Genomic DNA, 16,949 nt, shown 5'->3' on the forward strand with positions numbered 1-16,949 from the left:
TTACGTATTTCATTTGGACTATACTATAATAATTTCTGTCTGTATTACATTTTCTTATTTATTTTTATATTATATATACTTTTTGGTTTCATTTGCAGCAGCAAAGATGTCTTTCAGATTTCGTGCAGGGGTATGTACTATGTAATTGTTCACAGTTTAGACTGTTTTTATAGTTTATTCTTAATATCATTGGAAGACCGTTTATTAATCGGTCGGAAATTAGCAATCCCAAATACCCAGTTTATATAACGAAGTATTTGGGATTGACTTTTACTAGATTTTTTTGATCATGGTGTTTGTGATAAAGGATTAATGAATAGAGTGCTTGATGAATAGTATGAAAAAAAATGATTGTTACATTTTTCAAGAGACGGAAAGTACAACTTTTTAGTCTGTATGTACTTTCCAAGAAACAGGTTGAAACATGCTCTTTAAAAGGAAAATGATAAATCCTCTTAAAACTTTAAAAAGTTGACATGTCCACTATTCTCTTTCTTAATCATGTTCTGATTTTTTCACGTATCATCATCAGTTAGGACTTAGAAGGATATTAACTTTTGGAGTATGGTATGTGATTAGACTTTTGCATTGCTAAATATGTAATTTTCAAAAAAACAGGTTGAGACATGCTTTTTCAAAATTAAGATTATCTAGCGATCATATTATTATAATGAGGAATGTCTAAAGATACTAACTTTTGAAGTATAGTATGTTGGAATTAGAATTTTTCATTGCAAAATTTGATGTATGGTGTGTTCAGCCTTTCATGCTTTCTTTAGGGGTTATTTGTGATTTTCTTATGTAAAGCGCTTATGTACTTCAAAAATAAGGGTCAATAGTGTCTAGAAAGTTTAAATTTCGCTAAAAGTAAGTAGATAAGCAGTTTATCAAAGAGTGTTGTTATCCTTTATGTGTTGTAATAATGAGCAATAAGTAGATAAACGCTTATATCATACACCCCGTTATTATCTTAAGTTTTAGATCATGCACATCGTCTGATTTGCTTAGGAAATAAGGAGAATGTGTATTTTCTGATCATGGAATACTATGCTCAATTGGTGTTTGTTTTGTTTATTTTGGTATTAATTATGATTTTTAGAACTATCGTATGTATGAATGACTGAATATTTAGACATAATTTGTTGATACATAGGCCAATGCTTCGTCTGGAATGGGTGTCGCTGAACATTGTAAAGGGACCTTCTTGGAGCTACAAAGAAAGAAGGCTCATCGTTATGTGATATTTAAGATAGATGACAAGAAAAACGAAGTTGTTGTTGAAAAGACTGGTACTCCTGCTGAAAGCTATGATGATTTTACATTGGCTTTGCCTGAAAATGATTGCAGATACGCGATTTATGACTTTGACTTTGTCACCTCGGAAAACTGTCAAAAGAGCAAGATTTTCTTCATTGCTTGGTTAGCTTTCCTTTATTTTAATGCATCCTGAGTTCTAGCTACTTTCGGGTTCATTAGGGTTAAATGATATGTTTCTGTTGCATACCTATCTGAACCACATGCATAATCTAAGTAGGGCGGCAATTCTCTACATGATCCCCCGAACACGTTAGGATATAAGTGGGTTTGAGTCGCTGCTAAATGGGTTGACCCGTCCAACCCTTTAATAAGATGGTTACTATCTGGGGTATAAATGGGTTGACCCATCATCCAACCTTTTAATGAAATGGTTACTTTTTGGGTTGAGCTATTGATTAGGTTGAGCAATCAACTCGTTTAATTATACATATTAAGAAAAATGAAAATACAAATGTTATATAAATAAGGGTTGACCTGCGGACAAAGTCACTAGTTAGAAGAAACAAAATGTGAATTCAACCCATTTGACATGCCAAGCCGTTTGACCCATTTAAAATAGACAGGTTGCACGTTTTTGTTTGGATTAGGTGATTCCAACCTGCCAATCCGAACACGAAGTTATTTGCCAGCGCTAAACATAGTCATTATGTGGTGAAGAATAAGGGGGTGTGAACCACATGGGTGGGGGTCATCTATTGGTAAAAGTTTGGTCTTTAAGGGTGAACATACCTAAAGGTCCCATGTTCAAATCATAGGAGAAAAAAATACACCCTTGTGGCCACAATGGTTCATCCGTGATGAATCTATGCTACTAGGAAAGCTGTTGGTCTCCCTTGAATCCGTCTGCTCGCAAAGCGGGTTGGATACATAGGTTAATCCAAAAAGAATAAGGGGAAGTTTGGCATTGTGTTTTAAGTCCCAAATAATCAATATCTAGTGTGTGGATATATGTAACTAATGTTTCTTTCGAGGTAAATGGTCACTTTTGGTTAATCAATTTCGGAGTCGATGTAACAGACTAACAGTAGATTACATTTATTTAGGGTCATGTACTCATTTTAACTTGTATATACTTAAACATTCGGATTTTTCCAACACTTGGAACAACTGATTTTTTTGTTCAAAGGTGAAAAATATATCAATGGAAACTGAATATGTACAGGTTTGTAAACCAGAATTCCAAAAGTATGGACTATCCCAGTTTCGGCAACAAGTTTCCTACATACTCATCATTCATCAATACTAACAAACATATCATATTCAAAATATATCAACAATATGGGATTCTAGTAATGAAACAGTACCAACAACAATCACTGCAACACATGAATAAGATCACCAAAAGTCAGCAATTGTAGATTGCACCAGAATGGGACCAAGTAGTCCCATCTTACATGACTCACTATTCCCATTCGCAAGTGCAATCAAACATCTTCCAACCTCAGAACAACTAATTATAAAAACTTATAATAACAAAAGCACATCAAAGCATTATCTTTTGCTGCCAGTTTTGTTGTATCTATTTGTTTGTTTTGACTATTTTGTATCACATATTCATTCTCAAAATGCAATGTCAAACAGTCAAACACACTCTTTGAAAACTAAATAAATATCCTTTTGATGCATCCGATTATGAAATTATGTTACAATAGTGAATAATCCATATCCTGATTGGGAATTTTGGATGTTGTTTAGGTCTCCTGCAACGTCTAGGATTCGAGCCAAGATGTTATATGCAACATCAAAAGACAGGCTTAGACGCGAGCTTGATGGCGTCCATTATGAGATTCAAGCTACTGATCCTACAGAGATGGAGCTTGATGTGCTTAAGGAACGCGTATACTGATAAGTTTGCTCTCTTGAATCTGTGCCTCCAGCTTTATAAAGTTCCAAAGCGGTGCCCGCTTCTTTCTAACAGAACACAGTTACATATTAAATAAATGGCACCCACACATATCTAATTGCATATTCAAACTGATTATTGTAAGCATTCTCTCATTATACCTAATCTCATTTGTATCTGGTGACCCCTCGTTATATATATGCCCATTGGCTTTTCTGGTTCAGTCTTCTTCTGATGCTATCACTTGTTATATGCAAATTATAAGCTGTTCTCAGTACGATGATCAAACCGGAGAATGCTTTTATGAAAAGAAACACAATGGTATGAAATACTTTTTTGCATGTTCTTGATATCTTTCCACTACTTTGTAATAACTAGTGTGTTAAAAGTTCATTAAGAACTTGATTAAAATGTTTAAGAGGTATGATTTAACCATATGCTTCAGAACTCTTGTCCTGTTTTCTTGAGATAAATTATTATCTGAATTGAACTGTTAATAGTAAGTAAATTATGGATGTTTATTCAGATTTTTCTTAAAAAAATGATGCTTAAAGAAAATACAGACACTTTATGAAGAGAGAAAATACAAATTAAACTGATAACAAATAGGAATGCATAAAAAATTTAGCCGAATCAGGTTAGTCTGCTGCAACCTTAGATACATCTTCAACCATAGATACATCTTCCAGCTTTACTGCATCATCATCATTATCAGCATTCTCGCCTGACATCTCCTCGAGTGATTTCCCTTTAGCTTCGGGCACTAAAAGGGTAAAAAGAGCTCCTAAAAGGTTGATGACGCCCAAAATGATGAGTGCATTTTTAACCCCAATACCTTTAGGATAGCCTTTATCTGGTTTAGTTTTGCTCTGAGCTAAATATAAGAACCCGAAAGCACCCACAATTGCCCCAAGCTTCCCGGACGCTGCTGATATCCCATGACAAGTTGACCTTAATCTTGCTGGAAAAATCTCGGCTGGCACGATAAATGTGGTGGCATTTGGGCCGAAGTTAGCAAAGAAGAAAGTCAAAGAGTACATCACCACAAAACCCATTCTGTTTTCATGCTTTGTCCAATGATCATAAGGGATTGCTAGTGCAAACATAAAGATTGTCATCATTATAAATCCCATTAATTGAATAGCAAATCTACCGATATGGTCAATTAGAGCAACGGTAAACCAGTATCCAGGAACAGTACTGCAAAGCGCGATTAGAGTTTGAGCTTTGGCAATCTTGAAAACTTCCTCGATTGCACTCATATCTGCAGCATGTGGAAGCCACCCAATTGCAGTAAAAATATCCTTCTGAAACAAATTTTGACTGTAAAACGCGATGTCGAGTAAGAACCAGGTGGTGGTGGTCCCGAGCAAGTGAAGCCCGTGCCGGCGAAGAAACTGTTTTGTAAACAAACCGAACTGATTTGAATCCTTTTCTGTGATTTCCTCCAGTCTTGATTGATCGGATTCGATATCCACCTGCATAACTCGGGCCATATCAGTAGCCGCCTTCTCTGCATTCTTGGCAACTAAAGCCGTGTATCGGGCTGTTTCTGGCATCTTCATCCTCCAGTAGTATGTCAAACCTGCGGGAATCGCTCCAAACATCAAAATGATTCTCCATACATAATCAGCTTGATGAGGGGTCGAACCATTTTCATCACTTTTATAAGGAAGAACGTTATACTTGGCCCTAAATGACGATGATACAATTATAGCAAATACACCCCCGACTAGGATCCCAAATCCCTGCATAGCAAACACTGCTGCAATGAACGCTCCACGGGTCTTTTTATTTGCATATTCAGACATGATTGTGGCAGAAAGTGGGTAGTCACCACCGATCCCAAATCCCAACCAGAACCGAAAGAAGCAAAGTGTAATTATTACGGCTTTTGGGTCTTTACTGAAAGAAAGGCCCGAAGCTATAGAGCAAATCACCATTATCATAAGTGTCATACCGTACACTTTCTTTCTTCCCATTTTATCCCCAAGCCACCCAAAGAATAGCTGACCTGTGAGGGTTCCACAAAACGCCACTCCGTTAACCGCTGCACTTACTTTTGGGGGCAACGTGCCAGGGGTGTCACTATGTTCCACATGGTAGTATATCCGGCCGAGTAATTTGGTCACGAGAGAGATGCAGAAAAGATCATATGCATCTGTAAAGAAACCCATTCCTGCTATTACAATTGCAGTAAAATGATACCATTGTGTTTTTGCAAGATCAAGTGCATTAAGCACTTTAAGTTGATCCCCAGCCATTAGCCCTTAATCAAGCTATTCTTACTGGTAATCTTAGTGAACGCCGAACGGTGTTTATAAATATACAACTTCCGTGTTATAGTATAACGTTAGAAACAACATGTACGGGCATATTCTTTTGTCTTGGCAAATAGTCACACAGCTGTTTGATACAAAAGAGAGGCAAGTGTATTGACTATGTTTATAACGGATATAGGACAAGCAAGTGTACTGTATGCATTTTGTGCTATTGGATTCTTTTTAGTGTCAATTTTCAAGAATTTGGTTGTTTGCCGGCTTTTCTTTTTCGTTTCTTTTTGGACTAATCTTCTATGTAGCATTGACATTTATGATCATACAGTGGTCATGTCTTTGAACCTTCCAGAAAACAGAATAACCGTAAGCTATGGTGGAGACAGTCGAGTACTAACGCCCACAGAAGCATGGCATGTATGTAGGACTTTAATACATCTGCATTCATCTTTCTAAGATACTCGTATAAGTTTGAAAATCAAAATCTTCTCAACTTGTTTTTCAATATGCATATCAGCATATGGCAGGTCATGTTGAGTAAGACAGGTAAAACAATTGTAGGTCTTTCGTCACGAGCTCCTTAATTTATTTAACTTTTTTTTTTCTCATGTAATATCAAACAAGTCCATATTGTCAACCACTGATGTGTTCGGAAAGTTTGTTTATAAATAGTTTGTGAACGTTATATTACTCGAAACAAAACGTAACTAATTAAGGCAAATAGGAAAGTTTAGAAAGGAGAACTTGTTGCAAATATTACCAAAATTAAGCTAAAATGCTAAACTTAACACTTTATCTAGCTAAGGTGTTAATCCACCATTAAAGAAAAAAAACAAGGAAAAACAAAAGCAGCTCAATTAGGCAAGAATTATGCTCGTGTGTCGCCTGTTTCTTCTTCGTTCTCACCGGATATTTCTTCAAGTGACTTTCCTTTAGATTCGGGCACCATAAACGTACATAACGTTCCGGCAAGGTTAATCACACCCAACACGATCAACGAGTTCTTCACTCCAATGCCCGGTGGATACCCATGATCCGTCTTTTTAGGGTCTTTATTTTGGGCCAAATATAAGAACCCAAATGCCCCAACTATCGCTCCCATTTTGCCTGAAGCCGCGGATATTCCATGACAAGTAGACCTTAATCTTGCAGGAAAGATTTCAGCTGGTACCACAAATGTAGTAGCATTTGGGCCGAAATTTGCAAAGAAGAATGTTAATGAGTAAACGATTACGAATCCAATGTTGTGTTCGGGTTTGATCCAATAGTTGTAAGGAAATGCTAAAACAAACATGAATATAGTCATCATTGAGAATCCGAGTAGTTGTATTTTAAATCGTCCCATTTTGTCAATTAGAAAGACGGTAAACCAGTATCCAGGGACAGTACTGCAAAGCGCGATAAGTGTTTGTGCTCTCGCGATTTTGTAAACTTCATGAATCGCGTTCATGGTTTTTGCAGGCGGGATCCATCCGATAGCTGAGAATATGTCTTTTTGGAAGAGATTTTGGCTATAAAACGCGATATCTAGCAAGAACCAAGTACTTGTAGTTCCGAGTAAATGAAGACCGTGACGTTTAACAAATTCTGAGCTAAAAAGCCCAAATGAGTTCTTTGAACTTTCCATAACTTCATCAAGCTTCTCTTGTTCAGATTCTATTTCTACTTGGAGAACTTTAGACATATCCGATGCTGCTTTCTTTGCGTTTTTCGCTACTAAAGCAGTAAATCTAGCGGTTTCAGGCATTTTCATTCTATAATAGTAAGTTAAGAGTGCGGGAATCGCTCCAGCCATTAACACGATCCTCCAAACGTAATCGGCTTCTGGCACGGTCGACTTAACTGGATCTACTTCATACGGAGGAGCTTTAAACTTGCTATCAAAAACCGCGGATATAAAAATAGCAAAGATACCTCCTCCCAAGATCCCGAATCCTTGCATAGCAAAAACCGCAGCTATAAACCCACCACGAGTTTTTTTATTCGAATACTCAGACATAATAGTCGCGGATAGCGGGTAATCTCCTCCGATCCCGAATCCTAACCAAAACCGGAAAAAACATAAAGTAGTCATCACACCTTTCGGGTGACTACCGAATGATAAACCAGAAGCAATGGAGCAAAGACACATTAACATAAGTGTTATGCCGTACACTTTTTTTCGTCCTAGTTTATCACCGAGCCAACCGAAAAACAACTGCCCGACTAACGTTCCAACAAGGGCAACACCGTTAACCGCGGCAGAGACTTCGGGTGGTAGACTACCCGGCTTTGAGGATCCGAGCTGATAATAGTAAATACGGCCTAGCAATTTGGTGACAAGCGATATACAAAATAGATCGTAGGCATCCGTAAAGAACCCCATTCCTGCGATCACAATCGCCGTGAAGTGGTACCATTGTGTTTTCGCCCCGTCAAGTGCATTTAGAACTTGTAGATTACTCGACGATTCCATAATCTTCCTTCTTTCACTACAATATCACACAAATAAACGAAATCAGACAGAGTAATGATATATCATCCTAAATCGAATACTCTTTAGTTAAATAGATTCATTCATGCATGCATCGAAATTAAATAAACAAAACAGAAGACAAGAATAGTGAAAACTTTTGAATCTAGAACTAACCTTTGGTTGTGCTTCGCATCGAAATTAAAGCAAAAATGTATATTTATAGTATGGAACAAAGAGTGTCTAAACTAAAATTAAGCGGCATATTCTCATTATTTTCGCTAATCCAACAACTTAGTCAAATATAGAAACGTATTAAATATCGAATATAGCATATTCACTTCAATATATTAATGCTTTGCATCGAATGTGATATGCATATAACCGCTTCCAATCGAGTACGTGATTAGGTGTTTACATATAGAAAAACACAAACGTATCATATTCATGCATATCAAGCCCTTAATAATTAGGTGCTTATAATATGTTGATCAAGAAGATGTGCCTCGACATAGAATATGACTTGAAACAAATTTTAGGTACATTTTTTTTTATCGTACTTAATTAAATATACTTCGTAGTTCGTAGGACAAGATAAAAATTTAACTGAATGATAGCGTAGGCTAGTAACTTGTCACTAAATCTTAATATTAATATACCATAGGAGCAGGTTGTCATCCCTATTGAGGATTGTTTGAATACTAAAGATTCCAATATTGTCATTGCTAAAGTTGCGGATGCTACTTGTATCCCAAATCTTAGAGAAATGTGCATCAAAGAGGGTTTTCAGGATGTGTTGATTCGTTACATTGGTGGACGGTGGGTTGGTATTTTATTTCCTTGTGCTGAAGTAGCGCACCAATTTGATAATTGTGAGGTTCTCAAAAAATGTTTTTCATGCACTCAATTACTATCACGGTCCTTCATTCCTGATGAACGATGTGTGTGGTTAGATATTTCCGGTCTCCCGGTTATTGCTTCAACTTTGGCAGCTCTTAAACTTATAGGAGAATTGTGGGGTAAATTTTTGTTTGATGGGAGAGATAAGGATGAGCCTCTAGCTGTTGGAAAGATCTGCGTATTAACTTCCTGTAAGTCGGCTATTAATGAATCTATTATTGCAGAGGTGGATGGTGTTAAAGTTGAGGTTCATGTTAGAGAATCTTCTACTTGGGCTCCTTCGCTTTATGAAAATGAATTGGCTTCTAACCGAGGTTCCTTGGATGATGAAAATGTTTCTGTGGAAGATGTGGATAGTAATGATCATTCTGATGAACATGATTCGGTTCTCAAAAATGATGATATTGATCAATCACTGGAACCAGAAGAAGAAAGTTTAAATGCTCATGATCCCGTTGATAAAAATGATGAGTTGGGAGGGGGAAATAAACAAACTTAAAGTACAGAGAAAGCTACAAATTATGAGCAGAGTGATGCATTGAACTCTGTCGGGTCCGGTCCAAGTAAACCCCCTGGATTTGATGAATATTTGAAGCATTTGTCGAATTCCTTGAAGATTGGCGAACAAGTATCGGGTACTCATAGTGTCTCTCCTTCAAATGCAAATTCTAAATACCATGGTGGTTCTCTATTCATTGACTTTTCTAAGTTCATTCAGATGGGCAAACTGATGGGTTTGGACATGGATAAAACTTCATGTGACTTTGAGAAGTTTGTGAACATGATGAGTGAATTAATGGTAGATAAATGAATATTATGTCTATTAATATGTGCGGGAGCGGATGTACCAAGAAACGTAGTAATGTTTGTAAGTTATTAATTTCTCATAAGGTCTCTTTTCTCGGGGTGCAAGAAACCAGAATGGAAATGTTGTCTTTGGCGCGAATTAAAAGTATTTGGGGTAACTTCCAATTTGACTTTGCTGCTCTTTCAGCTATTGGTAGATCTGGCCGTATACTTTCGATTTGGGACCCGACATCTTTTGTCATGAGTAATGTGGTAATGTTACAGCATGCATTGATTGTAGAAGGAACATGGACGACGGTTAATTTAAGATGTTTTATGGTAAATGTTTACGCTCCACAAGATGAAGGCGATAAATCTTCTCTTTGGAGGTCTATTATAGATTTCATGACTAATAATCCTGGTTCGTATATCGTGTTTGGTGACTTTAATTCTGTTAGACGACCAGAAGAAAGGATGGGTTTGTCTTTTTCAAGAGTAAATATGGTAAATTTCAATGATTTCATTAATGAGGCTTCTCTAATTGATCTACCCATGGGTGGATTTCAGTTTACTCGTGTTGATGCTAGGTTGCATAATGCTAGTAAAATTGACAGATTCTTGCTATCATCTGATGTTTGCGGATTGGTGCCTTCTCTTACAGTAAAGGCCTTAGCTAAGTCAGTTGCTGATCACAGGCCTATCCTTCTTTCTCAGGCTTGTGCTAATTTCGGTCCCATTCCTTTTAAGCTCTTTAATTCGTGGCTCTCCTGTCCAGATTTTGACGATGTTGTACAGGAAGGTTGGAAGCATGTGATTCATAATAAATCTTCTATATCTTGCTTTGTTTAAAGTTGAAGCATTTAAAAGGTCTTATTAAAAGCTGGTCAAACAACAGACCTATGCAAGAAGAGGAACTGAAAAAACACAAAATAGATTTACAAGAGATTGATATGAAATTTGAAGAAGGTGACAGGTCAATTGACCTGGGTCAGAAGCGAGCTGAGGTATGGCATCGAATTTGTGAATGTGAAAAGCAAATTGCAGCTGATTTGGCACAAAAGGCAAAAGTAAAATGGAGCATTGAAGGGGATGAGAACTCGAATTTCTTTCATCGGGTGGTCAAAAACCGAAGAAGACAATAATATATTGGGTGTTAAGGTGGATGGGGTGTGGTTGGATGATCCTTTGGATATAAAGGGAGCTATTTTTCCACCAAGTTCAAGAAGGGTCATGAACTTCCTGTTAAATTTCGTAGTAACCGATTTCGTAAGTTGCAACAAGTTGATCATGATAAACTAGAAGAAATGCCTTCAGAAAAAGAAATTAAGAATGCGGTGTGGGCATGTGGATCTGATAAGGCTCCAGGTCCAGATGGTTTTTTAATTGAATTCATTAAAAGGTATTGGGATCTCTTAAAATCTGATATTGTCTCGTTTGTGACCGAATTTTTTGTTACGGCCAAATTTCCAAATGGATGTAATTCGTCCTTTATTACTCTCATTCCAAAAATTCAAAGCCCGATCTTGTTATCAGATTTTCGCCCTATAACTTTGATTGGAGTCCAATATAAGATTGTGGCGAAATTGTTGGCTTTGAGACTTTCATCTGTGATTGACTCGGTTATTAGTCCCAAGCAAACTGCATATATTAAAGGTCGTCATATATTGGATGGTCATCTTATTATCAATGAATTTATTGAGTGGGCCCTTCACAAGCATAAGTCGCTAATGTTATTTAAAACTGATTTGGAAAAGGCGTATGATACGGTGTCGTGGGATTATCTGCTCACCATTATGTCTTTTCTTGGTTTCGGGGAAAAACTGTGTAGTTGGGTCAAGGGTTGCTTGTCGTCTTCTAAAGCATCTGTTATGATAAATGGCAACCCCACTGATGAGTTTGTTTTTGAGCGGGGTCTCAAGCAGGGAGACCCCATGGCGCCATTTTTGTTTATTATGGTTATGGAAGGCCTTCATGTTTTCCTAGAAGACACGATGGCAGCTAGATTGTTCCTGGGGTACGGATAAATGGTACCCTTTTATCTCATCTTTTATATGCTGACGACGCTATCATTTTGGGTGACTGGTTGATGTGTAACCTATATAACATTTTTGCTATTCTGAACTGCTTCTTCATTGCTTCTGGGCTGGCCATTAATATCCATAAGTCTCAAGTCTTTGGTATTGGTGTGTTTTCAAGAGAAGTTAAAGACTATGCTGCAAGTTTTGGTTGTAAATCAGGGGAGATCCCTTTTACTTACCTTGGTATGCCACTAGGTTTAAATATGTGTCGGGTTTCTAGCTGGAATACACTTATAGATCGATTCAAAAAACGTCTAGCCACTTGGAAAAAAACCCTTTTGTCTATTGGTGGTCGAGCAACTCTCATTACCTCTGTGTTGGGAGCTCTTGGTACGTTTTATTTCTCATCTTTTTATGCTCCTAAAAAAGTTATTGCCAATCTAGAATCTATCCGGTCTAAATTTTTCTGGGGTAGTGAAGATCAAAAGCGAAAAATCTCATGGGTTAAATGGAATGTTGTACTTAATTCTAAAGATAATGGCGGACTAGGTTTTGGCAGTCTCACGGCTTTGAATAGTGCACTCCTTTATAAATGGAAATGGAGATTCTTATGTCATGATAACTCTCTATGGAAAAAGGTGATTAAATCCATTCATGGAAATGATTTTAACAACTCTTGTGCGGGGTTTAAAAGAGGCATATGGAATGGGATTAGGAAAGCCACAACTGATGTTCACGCTTCGGGTAATATTCCTACAAATATTATCAGAAAGCAAGTTGGTCGTGGTAATGATACCCATTACTGGTATGACATTTGGATCGGTTCAGTACCTCTAAAGGATCTATTTCCTCGTATTTTTGCTCTGACAATTGATAAACAAGCTAATATATTGGAGATGCGTTTTGAGAATCATTGGAAATGGCAGTGGAGACGCCCAATCAGGGGCGGCAGGGAAATGAGTCAGTTTTCTGAGATGTTGGATCTCGTCGGTAACTGTTCTTTCTCTAATGTCGTTGACAGACGGGTATGGAATAGTAATGATAACCTTACGTTCACTGTGAAAGAATTAAGATGTCTAATTGATTCGGCTTCCTTGCCTACTATCAATCGTTCAACCAGGTGGATAATATTTGTTCCAAGGAAGGTAAACATTTTTGCTTGGCGTTTATTGATCGATAGACTTCCTACCCGATTCAATCTATCTTCTCGCGGTCTGGAAATCAATGTCATTTTATGTCCAGTTTGTAATGCTCGGCCAGAAACCACTGCTCATGTATTTTCAGAATGCTCCCTGGCTTCTCGGATTATCTCTTGTATAGGAGTATGGTTAGACTTAGATTGTATTGCCCCGGTACGCCCAAACCTCTTGATTGACTTGGTGGACAACGCTAGAATAAAGACGGATGCTAAAGAATTGACTCTTTCAATCATCTTCACGGCTTGGTGGTACATATGGCACATAAGGAATACGTTAATTTTTAAGTCGTCGGATAGTTTACAAAGCGACATTTTTGAATATATCCAACTTTATTCTTTTGATTGGTATAACCATAGAAATCGTAGATTATGTATTAAATGGGAGCAATGGCTTTCTAACCCTCTCTTGATGTTGTAATTTGTTGGTTGCTCGTCTTGAGCTCCATTTAGTTTTGTTAATGAAAGTTTTGCATTTCCAAAAAAAAAAAAACCATAGGAATTTTTAAACAAAAGGTTTGAACGATGGAGTATTTTTTTTTCCTAACCTTATAGTCTAATAGAGCCGACCCTTTTTATTGACCGCATAGACCCGACTTGTCTATGCATCATTTAAGCTTTTGATCCGGCTAAAAATATATGTATTAGATCACTATTTTAAAAAGTAAAACGACGTACGCATTGATTCTCATCGCTAACTTTATTGCGTAAAATCACAATTGTCTCTGATGGACATTCATTACCCATCTCATAGTAATATGAAAGCAGTGTGGTTTGTATCAGTGGTTCTTTCATTTTAGGATAAAAAGTCAAAAGTTTGATTATGATCTCATACAAAGGTTGAAGGTCCTTTTTTACCATTTAGGTAAAACCTGGAAGCAGATCGGCTATCTACCTACATAAAGATAAGATCTGTCTATGCCTTAGTCTTAATTCTCTCTATACCGTCGAGATATAAAAGCTCAAAACCCATATAAGACGGAAGTGGACAGTTCCTTATTTTCCTTACAGTGAATATAAATGACGAGTAGGTTGTAATATAAATGACGTCAAATTTCTTTGAAAGAATAAAACATTCTAAGAAAAATATAGTTCACGTCAAATTTCTTTAAATACGAGTAGGTTGTAATATAAATGACGAATGAGAATAGATTAATATGAAATCCGGTCATTCTCCTCCCGTATCTAATTTTATCTTTCAACTTGAAAGAATGTTAATCTCCCAAATTAATACACGAGTTCACTTATAAATGAAGTCAACTCAAGTAGTATATGTATTTTTGATTGTATTATAGTCTGAGTTTGATTTTTTTTAAAGTAACAAATCTTTGAGTTCTTAAATACCAATAGCAGTTTTAACTTTTAATCGGCCGAAATGTTATATCACGTTGATCCTTCGTATAGTGTTCGGGCCCTGAGACCCTGAATAACTGTTAAAATAAATAATAAAAAAAAGAAAGAGACACGTCCACTTGCACGTCCAGGTCCATTATTATCTCTATCTAAAAGTATAAAAGCAAAAGCTTTTTCACTTTTAATTTTATGATGATTTGTATACTGTAATATATAAAAATGGCACAATACCACAACCACACATCAACATCGAAACCACAAAATTTATAACAAAACATATCGTCCCCACTAAGTTTTCACAAATTAAAAGTGTTTTAATAAACTAATTAATCTCTGTATTATAGCTCTTGAACATAAGATTATGAGAATATATATTATTTTTACGAGACAAAGTACCCGTACGTTGCGACGGTGAGATGGTGGGGTGATAAGTCATAAAGTATAATAGATAATATGAGGTGATAAGTCATATAATATAATAGCCAAATGCCTTAGCTGTACGGGCTCCGCTTTCGGATTTAAAAATTCGTCGAAAGTATATCGAATGCCCTCTCTAATGAAAGAGCATGAAATTTTAACAACACCCATATAACTTTTATAATATATCGATATACGATTTTTGAGATAAAAGAGTTTGAATGAATTAGAGGAATAAAATGATTTATGGTGGAGAGAAAAAAAAATGAGTAATTGAAATTTGAGGAGAGAGATGAAAATGTTGAAAAGTTGAAAGTTGAAAAAGTTTGAAGGAAACAAATGTTTTATAATGTAGTAGAGATATGTATAAGATCGTTGTTGTTTTGGGCTTTTGTATCTTAGTCCATTGACTTTTATCTATTACTCCCTTATAAAAGTTTCATAGAAACTTACACAATTTTAAGATTTAAAACCAATAATGCACATCTCTACCTCTTAGGACAGAGCCAAAATTTTATCGTAAGGGGGCAAATTTAAAACATTATATAGGTAAAAAAAATTTAATATAACGATCAAATTCCGATAAATTCATATACCGACAAAATAATAACCATCCAATTACAACCAAAATGCAAACTCAAAAGACGACATAACGAACCAACTACAACTTTGTCGTATAACCAAAAGCACGAACTATTCACTAAACTTATACGACCCATATAATGCTATATTATATCTACCCATCTTTATAATAAATCAATACAAGATAACAAATAATATGTTGTCTAGTAAGTTATGTGTGAGATTCCCCAAAACAAAACCCCTCTTCGGCCCTTCCAATCTATCATCACACTTTCATCTTTCAATTCAAGCCAAAAGAAAATAAGAAACCTAATAACTAGCGAAAATATATATGGATAATTTTATTTAGATCAATAAATGAAAGTATTACCTGTTAAAGAATAAAAGATGTATAGAGAATGAGAATGGAGATTATCTACTTATAGCTACTATCATTTAAAAATTGAGATTTGAAGGTTGGGATTGAAATCGCATGTCACTGATTATGTATTTCTTTTCTTTTTGGTGTGAACAAATTTCCAAATATACTTTTAAACTAAAAAAAATTACATTGTGAAAAAATTAGGGTGGGGGCAATTGCCCCCATGTTGGAGCCATGCCTGAATTTTATGCCCATGTCGAACTCTACTTTCAAAATTTCTATACTACGTTCAATTAATATCAATCATCTACGCTAATCGTTATTGTTCACTCCACCACTATTTTTTTTGTAGAATGTGAAAATCTAAAATATTTTTTTAAGTTTAAGAACTTAAAAGTTATCTGTTTAATGTGAAATGTTCATTTGAAAACTAATTAAATTTTCCGTGAAAACTGACCAAAACACAGTAGCGGAATCAAGATCGAACGTGACCCGTAGCACAATTTTTTTTCGTTAGCCTAGTATCGGCGTAAAGTAACGATAATGTTTAGATTATTACAAATTTTAACACTTTATTAAGGATTTTTGTCTTTTTTGGTGGGTTTTTAAGAGTTTTTGGCATTTGTGGAGTATTTTTTCATATTTATCTAATATCTAATAGTACTATTTTATAAAGTATTTTGTCCTTTTTTAAAATCTTAATTAAGGATTTGATAATATACCATTCTTTTTTATTTACTAATTTAAACATCTCTACCTAATATATCTATAATACCCTTAAATCTCAACCACTCATTTTCTTCTTTTTCCTCAAATCTCAACCACTCATTTTTTCTCTCTCCTCCATAAATCATTTTATTCCTCTAATTTATGCAAAATCTTATATCTCACAAACCGTATATCGATAAATTATAAAAATTGTATACGTGTTCTAAAATTTTCACGCTCTTTCATTAGAGATGTCATTCAATATACTTTCGACAAATTTTTAAATCTGAGGGCGGAGTCCGTACGGCTAAGGCATTTGGATATCATACTCTATGACTTGATCTATCACCCACACTATCTCACCATCGTAACGCGCGGGCACTATCTCTCGTTAGTATAAATACATCTTTATAAGTTATATTGATAAGAAAATCTTTAATAAGTTTAAAATTAGTTATATTGACAGGTATCCTATATTTATTTGACCCGTAGCACCAATAAAAAATACATCATATTTCTGGAAAATTTATACTACAAAAATTTACCGGACCCGTAGCCCGGGTTACCCGTTGTCTGGGTGTAGTTCCGCCAGTGAACACAATGTGATCTGAATTTAACACAATGTGTTTTAATTGTGTTTTATCAAAACACAATGTGTTTTTATTGTGTAATCTAAAAACATATTGTGTTAAGTTTTAAATCACAGTGTGTTTTTGATAACACGTGAAAATCAGAAAATTG

General features: G+C 35.8%; 3 protein-coding genes across 3 annotated transcripts; 1 reads left to right on the forward strand and 2 right to left on the reverse strand.

Moving 5' to 3' along the window:
- LOC122608522 (actin-depolymerizing factor-like) lies at positions 1–3,383 on the forward strand. Its single transcript, XM_043781626.1, has 3 exons — positions 1–130; positions 1,154–1,419; positions 3,013–3,383. Exons 1-3 carry the CDS (start codon positions 107–109, stop codon positions 3,161–3,163), a joined length of 441 nt encoding a protein of 146 aa, XP_043637561.1. The 5' UTR covers positions 1–106; the 3' UTR covers positions 3,164–3,383.
- Positions 3,384–3,798: 415 nt separating this feature from the next.
- Positions 3,799–5,424, reverse strand: LOC122609380 (probable inorganic phosphate transporter 1-7). The gene has a single exon (XM_043782427.1). The coding sequence runs from the start codon at positions 5,422–5,424 to the stop codon at positions 3,799–3,801; it is 1,626 nt and encodes a 541-aa protein (XP_043638362.1).
- An 880-nt stretch (positions 5,425–6,304) lies between these two features.
- Positions 6,305–7,960, reverse strand: LOC122606495 (probable inorganic phosphate transporter 1-7). Its single transcript, XM_043779352.1, has one exon. The coding sequence runs from the start codon at positions 7,889–7,891 to the stop codon at positions 6,305–6,307; it is 1,587 nt and encodes a 528-aa protein (XP_043635287.1). The 5' UTR covers positions 7,892–7,960.
- Positions 7,961–16,949: the final 8,989 nt, after the last annotated feature.

Source organism: Erigeron canadensis, chromosome 7, assembly GCF_010389155.1.
Source record: "Erigeron canadensis isolate Cc75 chromosome 7, C_canadensis_v1, whole genome shotgun sequence".
Classification (NCBI taxonomy): domain Eukaryota; kingdom Viridiplantae; phylum Streptophyta; class Magnoliopsida; order Asterales; family Asteraceae; genus Erigeron; species Erigeron canadensis.